General features: G+C 39.0%; 1 protein-coding gene and 4 pseudogenes across 2 annotated transcripts; 3 read left to right on the top strand and 2 right to left on the bottom strand.

Annotated features, from left to right (window-relative positions):
- Window positions 1-1,219: 1,219 nt before the first annotated feature.
- LOC148920932 (uncharacterized) lies at window positions 1,220-2,062 on the bottom strand. Its single transcript, XM_089055596.1, has one exon. It carries the CDS (start codon window positions 2,025-2,027, stop codon window positions 1,416-1,418), a length of 612 nt encoding a protein of 203 aa, XP_088911722.1. The 5' UTR covers window positions 2,028-2,062; the 3' UTR covers window positions 1,220-1,415.
- Window positions 2,063-5,766: 3,704 nt separating this feature from the next.
- On the top strand, window positions 5,767-7,653 carry LOC148920931 (putative xyloglucan galactosyltransferase GT17 pseudogene; annotated as a pseudogene).
- Window positions 7,654-10,335: 2,682 nt separating this feature from the next.
- On the top strand, window positions 10,336-11,931 carry LOC103332876 (putative xyloglucan galactosyltransferase GT17 pseudogene; annotated as a pseudogene).
- Window positions 11,932-16,801: 4,870 nt separating this feature from the next.
- LOC148920930 (putative xyloglucan galactosyltransferase GT17 pseudogene) lies at window positions 16,802-18,725 on the top strand (annotated as a pseudogene). The gene has a single exon (XR_016122738.1). The product of XR_016122738.1 is annotated as a putative xyloglucan galactosyltransferase GT17 pseudogene (transcript).
- Window positions 18,726-19,107: 382 nt separating this feature from the next.
- On the bottom strand, window positions 19,108-19,838 carry LOC103332855 (protein CYSTEINE-RICH TRANSMEMBRANE MODULE 9 pseudogene; annotated as a pseudogene).

The raw sequence follows: 19,838 nt of genomic DNA, 5'->3' as shown, positions 1-19,838 counted from the left end.
CAAAGGGAATGAGGAAGCAGTTATCGACTACCAGATGAGTTTGTTAAAAAAGGTATTTGTGTTGATATCTCGCTGTACAGGGCATTAATAAGAAGGTTATGTAAACGAGAAAGGGTGGATAGTGCTGAAAGATTTTCAGTTTTATGGAAGAAAGGGTATATCAGGAGACTGTGTTATATATACTAGTCTAGCATATGCTTACTTGAAAGCAGGAAAGTCAAGTGTAGTTTCAGTGATGTTAGATGAAATGTACAAGAGGAGGTTGATGGTTACATAATCTATAGATGTTTCAATGCATCTTATGCCAGTGATAATGACATCATACGTCTATTTTGGGATCATATGGTTGAGAGAGGCCTAATGTCAAAAATGTTATTATTAAAGAAATGCAGCAAGCGTAAATGAGCGTCACAGATGTAGCTTTGAGTCTGATTACAGACTCAATCTTTTCATGCTATAGCACAAACCTCTCGTCTGTCTTGAAGGTGTTGGAGACTGTTATAGACTTGGGCCATTCAATGCACATGCACTCGGAGAAGCTTAGAGACAATGGTAAGTGCTTGTAACAGAGTAGTTTTACTGGTCATGCCTGAGTTTATTTTTCCCTCTTTGTTGATAACCAAGAAAGTTTATGGTATTTAGTCATAAATGTTTTAGTGGGATTCGATCAGGTAAGAATCTCGTAATGCTTGTTTATCTATTGGAATAGGCCTATGGTCTGGAGTAACTACTCTGAAATACTGATTTTGCTTTCGGTGTGTCATGGCAACATAACTAAGCAAGTGCTCTGGTCTACTATGGATGGGGTTTGAATTACTATCTAAGCCATTTTGGGCTGTGGTTAGACTCCGTGAAATGTACATCCTTGCATGAGTGTGGCATTTGGCAAGTGTTACATTGCATCGAGTTGAGTGTAGGCTGAACATCAAAGTATGAAGAATGGGTGCCTTCAACATCATATGTGACAAAGTGGATAGATGGATTGGGGTGTGCGGAAGTGCTGAACATACCAAGCAGTTTCAGAATCCATCATCTTGCAGGTTTAAAATGACATACGTGGGGGGCTTCTGGTTTGGCATGTGTGAAGCACAAGCTATAAATCCTAGCTACATGGTGGTGTTTATAGGTTATTGAAATTTCTGTATCTTTTTATTCATTAGATAATATATAGAATGGAAAGGGAAAAGAAGTTAGAATTGGTAGCTTATGAACTGGGAAATGTTTAAGTCATTGTCCTTCTCATTACTGATGTGCCAAACAAATAAATAGTGAATATTTTCAAACAAACTGGTTATGGTTACAGTCTCTTTTCAGAGAAAATTTCCAGTTAACATTTCAGTCCTAGAAGAAAGTGGGTCAGTGTGATACGAATAGGAAAACAAAAAGAAGTGAAAAAATTTCTGTTCTCTTTGTGCCTAAAAAGCCTCTAGGACAGCTGCTAGTGCAAATATTTCGTAATCTGAACAAGTGCAACAGTCACCATGACCCTTTTCACAACCACACTCATCCCACTTCTTCATCCTTCTGTTTCTCTGTCTTCTTTTCTCCAATTCCACATGGTCTGCTTGAACTCGAACCTTGATCCCTACTTGTAGTTTAGGTGGTTTGACACCTTCAAGAGCATGCCCGCTTGTTGAAACCACTGAGACCCACTGGTTTAACTCCATGTTTGGTGACTCAAGGACTTCCTTCCATTGAACCTCTGCCCTCCCCAAGAGTTGTGACCCCCCAATTCTGCCAAAAACTGGCACAGTGCTCCTCCAGGGGAGCTCGAAAACTATGCTTTCTTGCTTTAGGCAGCTGTCCATGGCATCCATCTCGCTTCCAGAGCACTCCAACGAGATGGACTCGTTCCAAACATGGTTAGACTTGGCGGAGATTTCTCTAGTGTTGAGCCTAATTCTTCCCTTGTTTCCTGCTGAAATATAGTATCTAACAAACAGGTTTCCTGTGGTCTTGAACTCAGTGTTTTTGGCTTGTATGATCCTCAACTCACAGCTGAGAGAAGAAAACTGTGATGAACTCATTATGTATGTGTTTGAGAGAGAGAGAGAGAGAGAGAGAGAGAGTTGATGGATTCTTTGGTGAAGAGAAGTAATGTGGCTGGTTGGTTATATATAGTGATATTGGAGGGAAGGTGGAATTGCTTTTTGAGGAAGCTGCTTTTATCCATTAAATTACTAGTGTGATTAGAGTATATTATGATGAGTGACAGGATCAGAATGGTATTATTTTAGTGTTATATAGTTCATATTGGGGATCAATGAGAGATTGGTGGAAGATTTTGATGACTTATTATAAGCCTTGGGATTCTCCAAGAGCTGGATAGATTCATAAAAACGACCCTTACAAGTTGAAACACTAGTGTTGGCCTACAGTGCATATAAATTATGAAGTGCTATGTGGGTTGTTCTTCCACTGCAAGATCATTTTAATTTCTTGGTTGGATGCTGCAAGATCATCTTTACAAAAAAACAAAAACAAAAAAACAAAAAACAAAAAAAACAAAAAAGAATAAGCTAAGTTATCTTATTATGGTGTTTATTTCAGCCAAATTAAAAGCATTGAGCTCGTCTATTTATCTAATTTCTGATTTCGGTCAGTGGAGTATAGCTCTATTGGTTGACTTCTTTCACCTCCACTTATGTGGTGGAACATCCAATGAATATTTGTGTAAAACCCCTTCCCCAGTCCATTTTACATCTAATTTCTCATTTCATCATTCATTGGAGAGTTGACTCCACAAAAGTGTTTCCTCAAATATTATACACTATACTTTGGTCTCCAAATTTTGTTTTGTATCAAAAAACGATAGCAATGCAATGGGATAAGGATGGAGAGATGTATATGAATAATGGATGAGAGTATCACAACCATTACAACTATGAATCTGGACTGGACATTCGGGTAATTACCAACGTGATCTAAATTCACGGTTTATCAACATCATATTTTGTTGTCAGATTATACCCGTCCAGTTGGTAATCTCTTTCGTGGGGGCAGGGCAACAAGAAGTGAGTATCTTTTTATTACTTTTTATTTTGGATAAAACACTAACTTACTCAAATGCTCACTTGCTTATAATGGAGGAAGTTATGAATTGAGGAAGTTAGGAATATGGAAGAGAAGGAATAAGTTTGACTCCTCGCAATATGAGTAGAACTCATATAATTTTTGCTGCTTATGTGGTAGTAAACGAGAAAGCATGAATATACCCATGTGTTAATTGACATAGTGAAAATTAGGAATATGAATAATTCCAATACATAACTCAGTCATAAGTGCTATATCCTTGAAAGGAAAAAAAAAAAAAAAAGGATCATAAGTGCTTTTCTATATTAAAATTTACCAAATTCCATAAAATAAAACAAAAATTACCATATTCAATTTGGATCGTACGTGGAAACAAAAGTCTATTTAGTTAACGATTGTATGACAACACAACATGTCAAATAATCTCAAAAGTCTATTTAGTTAATGATTGTATGGCAACACAACAGGTCAAATAATCCCAAAAGGAGAGAACTTGCCCCACACACACACACATAATTCAAGTATTCATTCTAGTCTCTTATAAAAATAATACTAAGAATTCATTCTAGTCTCTTATCATTGGCTTTGGACAACTTCAAAGATCGCCTTAGATTGTCTAGCCAACTGGCTTGGGTTTGCCACCGAGAACTGATAGTGCTAACTAAATACTTCTATAAACGTATCTACTTTGTTGGACCATTTGAAGTCGTACAAGTTGTGTAACAAAACAAACAAGGGTTGTACAAGTTGAGAATAATAAAGCACCATAAGATGAACTTGAAGTGGACAAATAAAACCTTAGGAAAATCTAGTATCCTAAAGTGCAAGAAGATTTTACTTTACAACGCAAAAGGCTTAACGGGAGAAGGACTGCATTCCCTTGAAAATCCTGACCACGATCCCCACTTTACTTTTGTTATATAATAATAGGAGCTTTGCATAAAGGAGATTTGAGTTCTTGATCCTTTGGATTTTAAAATAATGGGGAAATTTCCATGGTGATCAATGGTTGAAGTGTTGGAGGAAGAGAATATGGCTCACACGTAGGAAAATGATAGTTATGGTTCTTAACTTATCAATATCCATCTTGGGTTTATCTTCATCTTCATATTAGATTAACTCAATCTATGGTACTTTTCCTTTCCTTAATCAAATCCAATCTAGGCCTCTAAAATTTCCTTCCTTGAACAAAGTGTTGTATTTTGAACTCAACCACCAAGCCTAATTTACAAGTAAAAACTCCCAACTCAAGGCCTAACACTCCTTAGTAGAGATGTCAAACGAATCGTGACATGCCGTGTTGGACCATTTAAATTTATCCGTAAGTTATTTGGGTCAGGCGTTATTTATTTAATTGGGTTGTCTCATGTTGGTCCATTTATCAAAACCATTAATCCCACCCAAGTCAAGTCACATTAAATGGTGTGCTTGTGCTTGTCTTGCCCATTTAACTTGAATTTCCTTTTCTTTTCCTTTGAAAAAGAAGTCATGTTACCCTATTAACTTTATACCAAAGAAAAATTATAATATGTTAATATCTTTCTTATATGTAATATGGGATTAAAAATTGAGAAGTTATTGTAGTATTTATTTATTTATTGAAGATTTAATTTGGGATTAAAAATTGAGAACTTATTGTAGTATTTATTTAATGTGAAAAGTTATGATTTGTTGGAAGAAGAAGACACCAAATCAAAGTCCATATATGTAGACATCGAGAGGGAAAGAGGCTGCGATATGAAGCACATAATAAGAACCAATTATATTATTTTTAAAAATTAAAAATCTATTGATGATACTTTTGCTGAAAGAAAATAAATTAAATAAAAGACAATTAAAAAAAAACAAACAAGAAACTGGGCTTGTTGCGAATATTGCAAGCAATTCATGTTTTTGTGAAACTTACAATGAAAAGGTTGAAAATGGTTTGGTTGTTGGGTAACTTATTAGCTGCTGCCACCACCATATTAGGATACAGGCTTTGTCCTTGTCCTGGTTGTTGCTTCGCGTCTCACTTTTGCTTTTGGTTTTGGTTCACCTTCTATTTACAAAAACGATAAAAAGTTGGTGCGCCATAAGTTGGCGGTTAATTTGCTGGTATAAACACTTCTTTCCTTGCCCACATGGTTTTATATTGTCCCAGAATAAAATTGGCCTTACAAGTCAAAAAAACACTAGTTTTTTTCATATTTTTGTTTGTTTATCAATAAAATTATCGCTTTATGCGACCAATAATATCGTGTTGTTCATTAAAAAAACAAAGAGCTACCCTAAAGTTTTGATAAAGAAAACAAAAGAGTTATTTTGATATATATGGCATTATAAGAAAATGTAAAATGATCATAATAAAGAATGTTTAGAAGGAACTTAAACGAAGAACAAAAGCGCATCGCCAATAAGGTTGACTCTCAATGGTACCTGCTCAGACAATGATGGTAATTGAGACCCTCCCCCTTCCCCATAATGTAGATCGCCGAATTTAAATGTACCATATATGTGGGCATGATTAAGTTTTGCTTTTTAACGAAAAGGAAAAAAGAAGGGCACCATATGGAGCATGTAAAGTAAAACTTGTAATGCACTATATGTGGAGCTTTTCCTCCAAGGAAAAAATTGTACGTAATAAATTAGAGTGAAAACTTGTACATCAGGCTAGTGACATTAGAACAATATAGGAAGATAGCTTCATATCATGTCAATCGTTTTTAGGGGAAAGATATCGAACCTACCCCACAATTGAGCTTTCAATCTTGATGATGAATTTCTTCACCGCATAATATTATTTGTAGCCATCAAATCCAAAACTAAGAGACACAGAGTTTAATTTCTTCTCTCTACTATCCAATCCACTGCTGCTGCTTCTTCTTCTTTGTTGTTGTTTTTCATGTCTTCGCGAAAGCAGACACCTCCTAGTTTTCCATGGACGGAGGGAGAGAAATACAGCAGCAGCAACAACTCCAAATTCATAGAAGTATTCTACTACTTCTTTACCCTAAACACTATTCCCTACGTCCTCGTCAGATGCTGTGCCCTCCTTTTTCTCTTTCTATCCGCTTCTTGGCTTCTCCTTCTCCTCTTTTGCTTCCCGCCCGCAACAACCACCACTTCTTCAAACGACGTCGTCAGAGAACAAGCTCAAGTTGCTGAACCACAATCGCCATTCAAAATCCCCACGTGCGACAAAAACATGTCAGTCTATGTATCATACACCGCCCCAGTTCAACCTCGGACTCCTTAGCCAGTGCAACAACCTAAGCATAAAGGCCAACATGTGTCCCGCCGTTGCCAATTCCGGCCTCGGCCAGCCACTTAATTTTTCCCGCATAGGGCACTCCGCTGTCACTAGTAGCTGGTACACCACCCACCAGTACACGGCGGAGATCATATTCCACGCGCGACTACAGAACCACCCGTGTCGCGTGCAGGATCCCGCACGCGCCTCCCTCTTCTACGTCCCCTTCTACGGCGGCTTCGACGCTCTAAGCAAGTACCGTGAAGCCAATCTCACGGTCCGTGACGAGCTGACGTTTAGCTTGGTTGACTACATACAGGCTCAGCCTTGGTGGCAGAGGAACCATGGTAAGGACCACTTTATGGCCCTGGGGACTGTCGTATGGGATTTCATGCGAACCATGAGCAAAGCCAGTGCCTCCTGCTCCTCCTCCTCCAAAGTTCGTACGCCCGGTACCCTCCTAAAGCTACCCGCCGCCGAAAACATGTCGGTGCTCATCATAGAGAGACATCCTTGGCAACCAAACCAACACGGCATCCCCTACCCTTCCTATTTCCATCCGTCCACGTGGCGGGAGATGGCGGCGTGGCAGAGGAAGATGAGGCTGATGGAGAGGCCCCATCTGTTCTCTTTCGTCGGTGCACGCAGAAAGAACAAGGCGGCCATCAGGAACGAGTTCATAAGGCAATGCGGTGAGTCAACTCGGTGCAAGCTCTTGAACTGCGAGGGGCCCGACGGGGCAAGAAGGTGTTTGCAGCCGAGGGAGATCATGAGGGTGATGACGCGTTCTCAGTTCTGCTTGCAAGCGCCCGGCGACACACCGACCAGGCGGTCAACGTTTGACTCGGTGCTTGCTGGTTGCGTTCCTGTTTTCTTCTCCCGTCACACGGCTTACAGTCAGTATGCATGGTATTTGCCTGGAGATGCAAGCAGGTACTCGGTTTACATAGACGATAAGAGCAATGCGAGTAGAAGAATAGAAGAGGAGTTGTTGAAGATTTCGAGCGAGAAGGTGAAGATGATGCGTGAAGAAATTATAGATTTGATGCCAAGTCTCACTTATGCGCATCCTAATGCCACTGATTTTGGGTTTGGGGATGCTGTGGATGTTGCACTTGCATCATTGGCCAAGCACATTGGTGAATTAATTAATTAAAATTAATTATTTAATTGAAAATGGTACCTTACAAGTAATAATAAAAGAACGTAGGACATATTGATAGAATATATATTTTTCATCACTTATATTTTTTTATATTATATAGATTGTAATTCGTTACCAAGTTTTGTACATGTGGCGGCTATTTGGCTAGCACATCATTAAATAAGTGGGCTCTATTTGTGCCACATCATTATATTCAATGAATTATTTATTTTTTATAGAAAAATTCTGAAATTGCATTAATAATTCAATCAAAAAGGTCATTGATCACAAATTGCCATTACAATAATGGAATGATCTAACATCAAAATTAAGACAATCTAAGACTCCTCCACTAATAACGATCACGCAAGATCGAAGACACTCTAGCATAGGCATTCCAACTAAGAGTACAAATTTAGAAACCAAAAAAAAAAAAAAAAAAAAGGTTTATTATGGAAAAATTAAAAATAAACATGGAAAAAAAAAGTCATAACAATACAAATAAAACTCTTACATAAAAGAAACAAATTAATTATTTAATGGAGTTAATAAAAATGGGCAAATTGAGATTCGGTGTTCTCAAAAGATAAAGTGAGGCAAATGAGTTTTAAAGGCACAAAGATTCAAATTAAGTTTCAAGGGATATCAATAATTAAGCCTATATGCCATAATTAAAGTGGATCCTAAACCTTTGTAACATATGCACGATAATGTTGTCAATAGTGAGATTTGTAAATGTGATTCATATATACAATTCAGGGCTGCAATTATTCTGTTTTTAAATTTTATTTATTTATTTATATGTGAAAATTGAAATTACAAAACAAAACTCCTAGGACAAGAAAGCCCAAGGTCAAAATAAAAAGAGGAACATATTGACAAAGGAAGCCCAAGCTCCCAACTAACTTGCGATGAGAGCCCATGGCCCAGCTCATAGTGAAGTTTGCCTCCTTAAACACATGTTGGAATCGAACAGAAGCTGTAGAAGAGCTAAGGTGCCATATATCTTGAGTGATTTGTTGGATACTCCAGGGGGAAGTAACTTTTTTGAGGACATTGTCAATAACAAGTTTAGAGTCACCATCAACCACAATTTGACCCCAACCTCGATCAATAGCAGCAGCAAGACTATCTCGAAGAGCAACACTTTTAGCCACATTTATGGAATTTTCACCAATGTTATTGGCACCAACCAATAACACATGACCATCACTATTCCGAATGAAAAAACCAGTGGAAGCTTGAGAATTAATGACAGACCCATCAAAATTAATTTTAATCCAAGCTGCAGAAGGATATCATTTTTCTTTTTGACCAAATGGTTAAGTTGTTCAGGAGCCTGATGAAGGACTTCATGCAAATCAATATTGGTGTGGTTTATGGGGTTGAAAGGAAGGTTATTCACAACGAAATCCTTAACAAGCTGAATAAGAAGGTGCTTAGTCTCTGCCCAGAACTGATGGAATAAAATTACATGTAAACCATCAGAGCCAGGGGCTTTGAGAGCGCCAATACTTCTAACCGCTTCAAAGACTTCCAACTCAGAAATATCAGCCATAAGCTTAGAGTTGTCCTTGCTAGAAATACTAGGCTCAATCACACTTATAAAGTCCTGGATATTAGAGCTAGCATAGGGTCTGACTGTGTAAAAACGTTTCCTAAAATTTTCAATGAAAACATTTCCCAAGAAAGAAGGCTCAATCCAATTACCTTGATCATCTTTAGTTCTACTAATTTGGTTTCGTTTTCTACGAATGGTGGCTGGCTGAATTTGGAAGAATTTTATGTTTTTGTCACCAAGCTAGAGCCAATTTGCCTTGGCTTTTTGGGCATAGAACATTTCCTCTTTCTTAAGGAGGGTCTTGAGATTGGAGTTGAGCTATTTATCCTTGTTGATAAGGAAGGTTGAGGTGGGAAAGTTTACTAATTGGGTTTGGATAAATTCTAAGTGGTCTTGGGTTTCTTTTAGTTGCTGGAAAAGATTCCCAAAAACCTCAGTGTTCCACCTCCTCAAATGAACCTGGAAGGTTTTGCAGCAAGTAGAAATTTGTTGAGCTGGATTTCCTACATAAGCTTGGGACCAAGATTGATTGAGAACTCAAGGGAAATCAACATGGGAAAGCTACATGGATTCCATCCTAAAAGCTTTGTGAACTCTAGTCCTGGGATTAGAACTGGTTAAGATAATGGGGCCATGATCAGACCTGCAAATAGGCAGGTTTAATAGCTCATAGTTGGGAAATAAATTCAGCCAATCCGGATTAGCTAAGACCGTATCAAGCCTTGGTGACCATCGGACCAAGTAAAAGGCACACTTTCAGCATGAAGGGATACTGTACCACAATCATTAACAAAAGCATTGAAAACAGAAATGGCTCTATGGAGAGAACTGTTCGAAGTGGATCCTCCAATTTTCTCACATGGAGAGCAAATGTTGTTAAAGTTCCCCAATGACATGCATTTCCGAAGCTGTTTCTATATCCATGGACCTGGATAGCGCCCTTGATATGCCAAGTATAATGGTCCAAGTACATATGCGCGGCTCACCTTGCTAGCTGCTAGGGGTTATGTTATGTATTCATTTATTTATTTATTTATTTATATGTCTGTCTGACAAATTAGTGAATTATGTACTAATCATACACTAATCATGCCTTATCTCTCTCTATTAGTTTGGTCAACTCCATCAAGCCTCAATTACCTCTACTCAATTTCACCATTTTTCATCCATCATGCTATAATTTTCTCCCTTAATTTAATTCATTTCATGATTCCAAAAAGAGTCGTCCGCCATTTTGGACTATGGATATGCTTTTTCAATATATATATATATATATATATATATATATAACATAATAATAAAGCTGGTGTCCCACACGTAGATCAACGTAACACAACCTTCATACATTGATATTCATGAGGTAAACCCTCGACCAATTAGAATCCCACACGTAGATCAAACCATAGCAGATCAACCATCTATCTATGTGCCTTGAACCTGCATCAAACGATTGAGATTTTCTGTTTCTCAAAACAAAATTGTCTTCTTGTCTCTCTTCTCTCTTGCTGTTTCAGTTCTTCATGTTTTCCGAAAAGCAAAGACCTCCCTCTCTAACCAGGCGCGGTGGCTTCCTTTTCCTCTTTGTATCGGCTGCTTGGCTCGTCTTTCGGTACCCGTTCACTGACATTAACGTTATCCAACAACATGAACATCCTCTTCTTAACAAAACCCAACACGACAACCAAGTCAACGAATCACCATCCACAGCCGCCATTTGCGACAAAAACATGTCAGTCTATGTATACCCTCTGCCGGCCAAGTTCAACCTCGGCCTCCTTCGCCACTGCCACAAACTCAACGTGCACACCGACATGTGTCCCCACGTCGCCAACTCCGGTCTTGGCCAGCCAATTTCCAGCGGCGGCTGGTTCGCCACCAACCAGTTCACAGCGGAGATGATCTTCCACGCACGTGTGGAGAACCATCCCTGCCGCACGCTGGATCCCGCTCGTGCCTCCCTCTTCTACGTTCCCTACTACGGCGGCTTCCACGTTTCAAACAAGTTCCGCGAACGTAACCTGACAGCTCGTGATGAGCTTGACGTCAGCCTGGTTGACTTTATCCAAGCGCAGCCTTGGTGGAACCAGCGCAATGGTCAGGACCACTTTATGGCCCTGGGGAGGGTCGTACGAGATTTCATCCGAAGGCCCAACGACCGCGACTACGGAGCCGGCCGCCTCCTAAATCTACCCGCAGTGAAGAACATGTCAGTGTTGATCATAGAGAGACATCCATGGCAAGGAAAGAACCAGTACGGCATCCCTTACCCTTCGTACTTCCACCCATCCACGCGTCAGGAGATGGCGTGGTGGCAGAACAAGATGAGGAAAGTCCGGCGGCCCTACTTGTTCTCCTTCATTGGCGCCCCAAGAAGGAAGGCGGCTATCAGGAAAGAGTTTATAAGGCAATGCGGCGAGTCAACTCGGTGCAAGCTCTTGAACTGCGGTTCTTCTGACGGCCGTAGCAAGTGCGGCGAGCCTAGTGAGGTGCTGAAGGTTATGTCCGAGTCTCGGTTTTGCCTGCAGGCGCCCGGTGACTCGTTTACTCGGCGGTCAACGTTTGATTCGGTGCTTGCGGGTTGCATACCGGTGTTTTTTTCACCTCACTCGGCATACACTCAGTATGGGTGGTATTTACCTGGAGAGAGAAGCAGTTACTCGGTGTTCATAGATCAGAAAAGCAAAGCAAGTGAGAGAATAGAGGAGGAGCTCATGAAGATTTCGAGTAAAAAGGTTAAGATGATGCGTGAAAAGCTTCTGGGTTTGATCCCAAGTCTTACTTACGCCCACCCCAATGCGACTAATTCTGGGATTGGGGACGCGGTTGATGTTGCACTTGTATCATTGGCCAAGCAGGTCAACAAAGTCATTAATTAATTCTTTGTTTTTTTGTTTATTGAATTTTTTTATGGGAGGCATTGGTTGGTTGGATGAGATATAATAAAACATTTCTTTTTCTTTTTCTTTTTCCAAATTGTTTCTGGGGGAAAGAATCAATACCCTTCCTCCTAGTTGTTTTAGATTTATTTTAAAGTTTTCTTTTTTGCCAGAAATGGGGGATTTATTTTAATACAAATTTATAAATAAACCCAATCCTAGACATGTATTTATAAAAAAAATCCAAACACTATTTAAACATAGAAACACACCCAAAATCAACCCCAAAATCAACAATTGTATATTTTTTGGGTGTGTTTATAAATGGATTTTGAGTGTGTAATGATGAGTTTTGGGTGTGTTTATAAAGTGTTTTGGGTGTTGGATTTTTTTATAATTTCAGCCCTCATTTTGGGTGTTTTAGTGAAACTCCCTTATTTTAAAGTTTCAGGGGTACAGTTTTCATTTCTATATCAATTTCGGCTTAAATGTCAAAATAGTCGTTGTGTTATACTCATTTGGCTACTTTAGTTCCCATGTTTTTATTTTGGCCAATTGAGTCTTTGTGTTTTATTCCGTTGGCATATTGTCCATTTTGTCAAACAACCATTAATTTTTTTTTATTAAGTTTAGTTTACAAAAAAATTACAAAATTAAAAAATTTAAATAAAAAATCTGGAAACCAACAACCTCTCTCTCTCTCTCTCTCTCTCTCTCTCTCTCTCTCTCGCACGCGCATTGTTGTGCACCCATTCAGTGTCCGTTTGACATTACTTATTTAGGAAGCCCAGCCCATTTAGTAAACTATGAGTAAATCACTTATTGTTAAAAATTGTTGTGAGAGAAGGCTATAAGGAAAAGCAACTAATGAGGTGCTTTCATTTTCTGATTATGCAGATTCAATTTCAAAGAGGCTCTAGGTGTAATGATTATGCAGGAATCAGTACCAATAACATTTTTAACAAAAATTTTACGAAATGCCAATCTGCTTTCTCACAAATCTGACAATATTATTTTCACAGCACAGCAATGTCAAACTGGTCCTAAAGTAGTGAACAAAGTGCAACGTTCAATAAGGAATGTTGATAGTGAAAGAATTTCTAAACATTATTTAAACTAATAAAAAATCTATAATGATTTAAGAAACATAAAATTTCAATTTAAAAATAAAATATCAGTTTTAACACCATAATGATTAATAGATTAAAAAGAAAAGGCTTAAATGTTAAAATAATCCCTGTATTTTACCCAGTTGGATAATTTAGTCACTGTGTTTTCAATTTGGCCAATTTAGTCCCTATGTTTAACACCGTTAGCTAATATGATATCCAATCCGTTAAACTTATGTTTTCTTATTTCTTATATTTAAATTTTCTTGTTTTCTTATTTTTATTTAAAAAAATTTAGGGAGTTGATTTTTCCACTCCCCGTTTGTCATCTTACACTCCATTTTTTAAAATATTTTTTAAATAATTTTGTTATTTTTTGTTATTTCTCTTTCCAATTCTACTCTTACCTTGCATTAACTTGGGTCTATTTCACCCTAAAGTTTCAGCTATGTTAGAGGGTTACTCATATGCTAGTTGGATATTATTAGTGGTAGTGACAATAAGTCCAGGTCAGGGTGGATATTCACAATTGGAGGAGGTGCAGTTTCTTGGGCATCAAAGAAACAAACAATTATATCACACTCGACGATGAAATTTGAGTTTATAGTATTAGCAGCAACATGTAAAGAAGCTGAATGGATGAAAAACTTGTTGTTTGATATAGAGTTGTGACCACAACCAATGTCATCAATTTCTTTTTACTGTGATAGTGAAACTACATTGTCTAGAGCTTATGCCTATGTGTATAATGGAAAATCTGGACATATTAGCTTAAGACATGAGTATGTAAAACAATTGATAATAGATGGAGTTATCATATAACGTATGTAAGGTCAAATAAAAATTTGGCAGATCCATTTACTAAGAGACTCTCTAGAGATATGGTAAAAAGTACATCTAGTGGAATGAGGTTGAAACCCTTTACTTAAATCACCAGTAATGGTAAACCAACTTTGCCTAGAACATCACTATACCAAAGTTAAATGGATAATAACAAGTTACTGATAAGTGATTTGAATAAGCACTGAATAAATTTATATACCCTATTTTAGGATCCTCAGTGCATACTGCTATGATAGAGAGGATGAGTTTATTAAACTCTTAGTGACGTATAATTGTTTTTCATGTCCTCAATAGCAAGGACATATCATGAGTAACCTCACCTATATAAATATAAGAAGTGGTGCCGCTTCTAACATAAGTTTTTTGGGTGTTTCTCTTGTAAATATTTATGAAACTAGGAAGTAGCACACGACCATAATAGTGCTTACTCAGTTCAGAATTTTTTACAAGGAAATTTTAATGTGATCATGTGTGTGGTATTATCCGGTTTTGACAAAATGGATACACGGTTAAGGTATGGAAAGGCCACCACTGTCACCGTCAAATCTTTGAAATATTTACACTAATTGAAGGTTAAAATCAAAAGTTACCTCTTTGTATACATGAACGTATAAAGATGATTTTATTGAGGTGTTGTATATTACAATTTTGATGAGAATTATTGTTACTGTAATACATGTTTATAATTGGTTTGAATGAGAGAATGATATTTCCATTATATACATATTTTGAAATATGAAGGAATTGTTAGAGATTTCAAAATATATATATATATATGAATAGATATGTGATTGATTGCATATATTAGTGATGAGTCATTGGTGCATTGTTAAACAGAGTTATCCTTTGAAAAGTATCCCAACAGTTGTGAACTTTGGGTATTGACAGTTATATTCAATAAGAGGCATCTATCCGCCGGAAGAGTGCTTTGGCGCCTCTTCACGAAAATCAAATGGGTACTTTTGACACTCACTGGAATCTATAAAAACCCCACAGAGTGGGACTTCTAAATACAACAAAAATCAATCTCTCTCTAACTCTTCTTCTCAGTATATCATACAATTTTCTTGTAGAAATTCTAAGGGAATTTTAGTTTTTGCTAAACTTGATAATTCCAATCTTTGTTGTATCTTGGAAGTGATTTGTCTGGAACCCATTACCAAACTCTATTGAGTGGGGGCAAATATCACTTCAAGGAAAATGTAGTAACTAGGGCTGGCAATGGGTTGGGTCGTGTCGTGTCGAGATATTAGACGTGTTAAGAATGCTCAACCCAAACCCAACCCATTTAATAAACGTGTCGTGTGGGGTTCGGGTCGTCTTTTATCTTGCGGGTTTCGAGTCGTGTAACGGGTTAATAAATAATAACATGCATGTTACAAAAGTCATAACTGAAAAAATTTAAATTAAAAAAACGGAGAGAGGAGGGAAAATATAAGGAAAAGAAAGAAGAAAAAAAAGGATAGATAGAGGAGAGAAGAGAGAAGGAAAAGAAAGAAAAAAAACAAGAGATGAGAGAAAACTAAAGAGAAGTAAAAAAGAGAGGTGAAAAGAGAGAAGGAAAAGAAATTAAAAAAGAGAGAGGAGAAGATAGTCGGAAAAGAAAAAAAAAAAACAAAAGAAGAAAAAGAAACATTATAAATATCAAAAGACATAGTATATAATCACAAAGTTGTATCTAGCATAGTGGATAAGGTGTTGGAGAGTAATGATGATGGTGGGGGTTCGGAACCCCATATGTATGTTTTGAAGTCTCTATTTCTTTATATTTTTTCGCGGGTTGGCGTGTCTTACACGGGTTGACACGACCCGCTTAATAAACCGGTTACACATGTGTTTTAATGGGTTGTGGTTGACCGAAACTCATCCGCTTTAATAAGCGGGTTGACCAAAATTACGATTATTAATCGTGTGGGTTCGAGTCGTGTTTTTTCCGTGAGGATTTGAGTCGTGTAACGGGTCGTGTAGGAAATTGCCACTCCTAGTAGTAACGTGCCTCAAAGCCAAATTTTATGTCTATTCTCAATTTAATTTCCAATAGTTCAATTCTTCAATTGTGCTCAGGGCTTGGATATTTAGTCTTTTTAGGCCCAAGAACTAAGTTCAATTTATCATGCTCAGGGCTTGCATGATGAATGAGAATTAAATTTATGAGCTTTAGTAAGTAAGTTATTTTGGAAAGGATGTTCATCCATGAGTATTTTAGAGTGTATGTTCTATAGAAACATTTGGGTTATATTCATTTACTGTCACTAATATTTATGTTCATGATGATAAAATGTTTTATCCATATGTAAGGTTACAAATTATAAATGACAAACAAAGTCGAGTCCACAGAGTGACAAATGCAGCGCAGGTAGCCTGTTATGTTCCGTTTATTTGTTTATGTTATGTCTTATTTGTATTGAACAAAAGGAGATCAATCATTACATTTTCAATTATTTCCCAATCACAGACAACTTGCACAACATGTTCCACGAAACTCTTTTTAAAATCATATTCCTCCTGCCCCTGCCCCACCTACCTTTTTTCTTTATTTGGTCAAGTTATAGTTGTCACCACCGTGTACGTTTATTACGAGTAACCGCTCTCACAAGATTAGGACACGTAGACGCATGCATGTGCTTTTAAGTCGTTGCCTTTTGTCTCATTCAAGTTGGTGCGTTATACCAAAGTTGGTGCTGCCACACCACAGCTTCTTAAAATTCTTCTATTGCGATAGGACATAAATGCCCTTGCACCACCGTCAAACACAATGTATGCTATGTATTGTGAAAGTAAACAATCACTTAAAAAAAAAAAAGTAAAAGAATTGTTTTACCATGAATAAAGGCGTTTTCCCAAGAAGGGTAAAATAGTGCCAAAATTTGAGGGTGTAGGCAACAAATTATATGTGTCTTTCTCTCTGACGGAAACGGAACAATAGAGAACCTTCATTGTCCGTTGGCCCCGCCACTTGACCTTTCTTAATTAATTTCTGGCTAAATTTCTCACCAAGATTGCTGACCACTTTGCCACTTTGTGCCCATGCACCAAGCCAATCACATACCTCTGATGCTTCTCCTTCTTTTTTCCTTTTTCCTTTTCCTTTTATTTTATTGAAACGCAGTCTCTTCTCTCTCTCACTGCTACTTAGTATTCACCAAGTCTCTCTCTCTCTCTAAAATTCTAAGTATTGCCATACCTTGTTCTTCTTCTTCTTCATGTTTTCAAGAAAGCAAATCTCGCCTCCAAATACTCCATTGGAGGAGGAGAAAGACAAGTACTATTATTCAAAATATAAAGAAACCCAATTCTCCCTCAACAATCCCAATTTAAAGTCTGCTGCCTTAGTTTTTATCTTCCTATCTTCTTGGCTGCTTCTTCTTCTCTTTTGGTTCCCACCCAAAACCACAAACAATGTCGCTGTTCTCCATCTCGCTCACAAAACTCAAAACCCCGAAACCATCAATCTCACCACCGCCGCCGCCACAAAATCGCCGTTTGAGGTTCCCACGTGCGACCCAGGCGTCGCAGTTTACGTGTACCCTCTGCCGCCCAAGTTCAACACCGGGCTCTTGAGCCGCTGCAAAACCCTCAACGTGTACACCGACATGTGTCCCCACGTGGCAAATCGCGGCCTCGGCCAGCCCCTTCCCAAGCTTGGCTCCCCCGCCGACTGGTTCGCCACCCACCAGTTCATCGCCGAGATGATCTTCCACGCACGTGTGGAGAACCACCCCTGTCGCACCCTCGACCCCGCACGTGCCGCCCTCTTCTACGTCCCCTTCTACGGCGGCCTCCACGCCTCCAGCATGTTCAAGGAGGCCAACCTCACCGCCCGCGACGAGCTTGCCGTTGACCTCGTTGACCACCTCCAGCCGCAACCCTGGTGGGCGAGGAATAGCGGTAGGGACCACTTCATCGCCCTGGGGAGGACCGCGTGGGATTTCATGAGGGCCACCGACGGTCCGGATTTCGGCGCCAACTCCCTCCTCAACTTGCCAGCTGTCAAAAACATGTCGGTGCTGACCGTGGAGCGGCACCCCTGGCAAGGCTCAAACCAGCACGGCATACCCTACCCTTCCTACTTCCACCCCTCCACGTGGCAGGAGATGCTGACGTGGCAAAACAAAGTGCGGGAGATGAAGCGGCCAAACCTGTTCTCCTTCATCGGCGGGCCCCGCAAGGGGTTGGAGAAGGCGGCGATCCGGAACGAGTTCATACGGCAATGCGGCGAGTCGACTCGGTGTTTGCTCATGAACTGTGGGCCCAGTGGGGCCAGCAAGTGCCACGAGCCCGGCGAGGTCTTGAAGGTTATGACCGAGTCGACGTTCTGCCTGCAGGCGCCCGGCGACTCGTTCACTCGTCGGTCAACGTTTGACTCGGTGTTGGCGGGCTGCATACCGGTGTTCTTTTCGCCGCACACGGCGTACACGCAGTATAAATGGTTTTTACCGGAGGAGGTAAAAACGTACTCAGTCTATATCGACGAGAAGAGCCCCGCGAGTAGAAAGATAGAGGACGAGTTGTTGAAGATATCGGGAGAGAAGGTGAAGGCGATGCGCGAGAAGCTCGTGGATTTGATACCGAGTCTTACCTACGCGCATCCGAACGCCACAGATGTTGGGTTCGGAGACGCCGTCGACGTGGCGCTTGCGTCGCTGGCCAACCACGTGAGAAAAATGATGAATTAATTCAATTAAATTTTTGGAGCTGCGAATTGGATTGTGTGCGTGTTGAGTTTGGGAGAGATGAACAGTATTGGGACGTAGAAGGTGGAGGTTCAATGAATTAATTGCTTTGTGAGTTGGACCATTAGACCTTCCTTTTTGGCCTGCCGACACTCCAGTTCTCCCTTACTCACCGTCTTTTTCTTATTTTGTAAAGAACATTTCTATTTATTTCTTCATAAATAAATAAAAAGAATTAATATATTTTTTTTTAATTAGTCACATATTTGTATTGATTGTGAGACACAATACTTTCTTGTCAACCGATTATATTGTTGAAGTACAATTTTAGAGCTTGATCAAGCAATTATATTGTAGAAGTACAATTTTAATGACGAATTTGATGACACGACTTCGAGTGTCTGAATGTATTTTTCTTGAGCTACAAACCTTTTGCATTTGTTGTTTTCGTTTAGAAGCTAAGTGTTTGAATGTATTTTTCTTGAACAAGTTTGTTGGCATTCGGTCTATATTTGCATTTTGATAAATTATATTTACATATGTCTCAAACTGTGAGTCGGAGAAAAAAATGAATATTTGTTTATCGGGAAGGAGTACGTGAAACAGTTAAAAAATTAGTAAGGGAATCAAGTGAAATACAGGAGGCAACAAATGAAGGTATTTTATTATAACAAAATAGTTATACGACAAAGAATTGGACGGTAGCTAGGATCTCTATTTTATCATACAAAATAAAAAGAATAATGGGCGGCGACAAACGTGGCCCCTCCCTTCCACATATAATAAACTAAAGTCAGAAATCGAAAAACGTGTGTAAAATATAATTCACAAATGAAAGAAATATATATATATATATATATGTGGATTATTCGGCTCGCAATTCAAGAATCTCCTGGATGATGTTCAAAATCAAAAACATGCATCCAAAACGCAACAGCAGCACAAGGCAGCACAGCATCCCTTCCAGAAGCCATCACCTTTTGACTTCGTTTCTACGGCTCCATGTCCATGGGGATTTGGGCCATCTCTTGTTGGATAACCAGCAGGTGGTGGGGCCTGCACATAATAAGGACCTCGAGCTGTGGAATGAGGTGGGGGAGGATACGCTGCGCCGGAGTTATTAGCTGATGAACTCATGATCTTTGAATAATAATATTCTAAGGCTCTTTGAAAAAAAACCGATCAGACAGAGAAGAAAATAATGAAATTAAGCTAGAGAAGTATTTGGGTTTTGGTTATTTGGGATGGATAGTTGATGTGATGAAGCGCAGTTTATATAGCAAGAAAAGCAGATGAGAATTGTTGGAGTGGTTGTTTCTTGGAAGCTCGATTGACACGGCGTAGCTTTGTTTATGTGGCGAAGAAAA

This window comes from Prunus mume, linkage group LG1 (genome assembly GCF_029339155.1).
Source record: "Prunus mume cultivar Tortuosa linkage group LG1, ASM2933915v1, whole genome shotgun sequence".
NCBI classification, from domain to species: domain Eukaryota; kingdom Viridiplantae; phylum Streptophyta; class Magnoliopsida; order Rosales; family Rosaceae; genus Prunus; species Prunus mume.
This window is presented reverse-complemented; position numbering and strand designations above follow the sequence as displayed.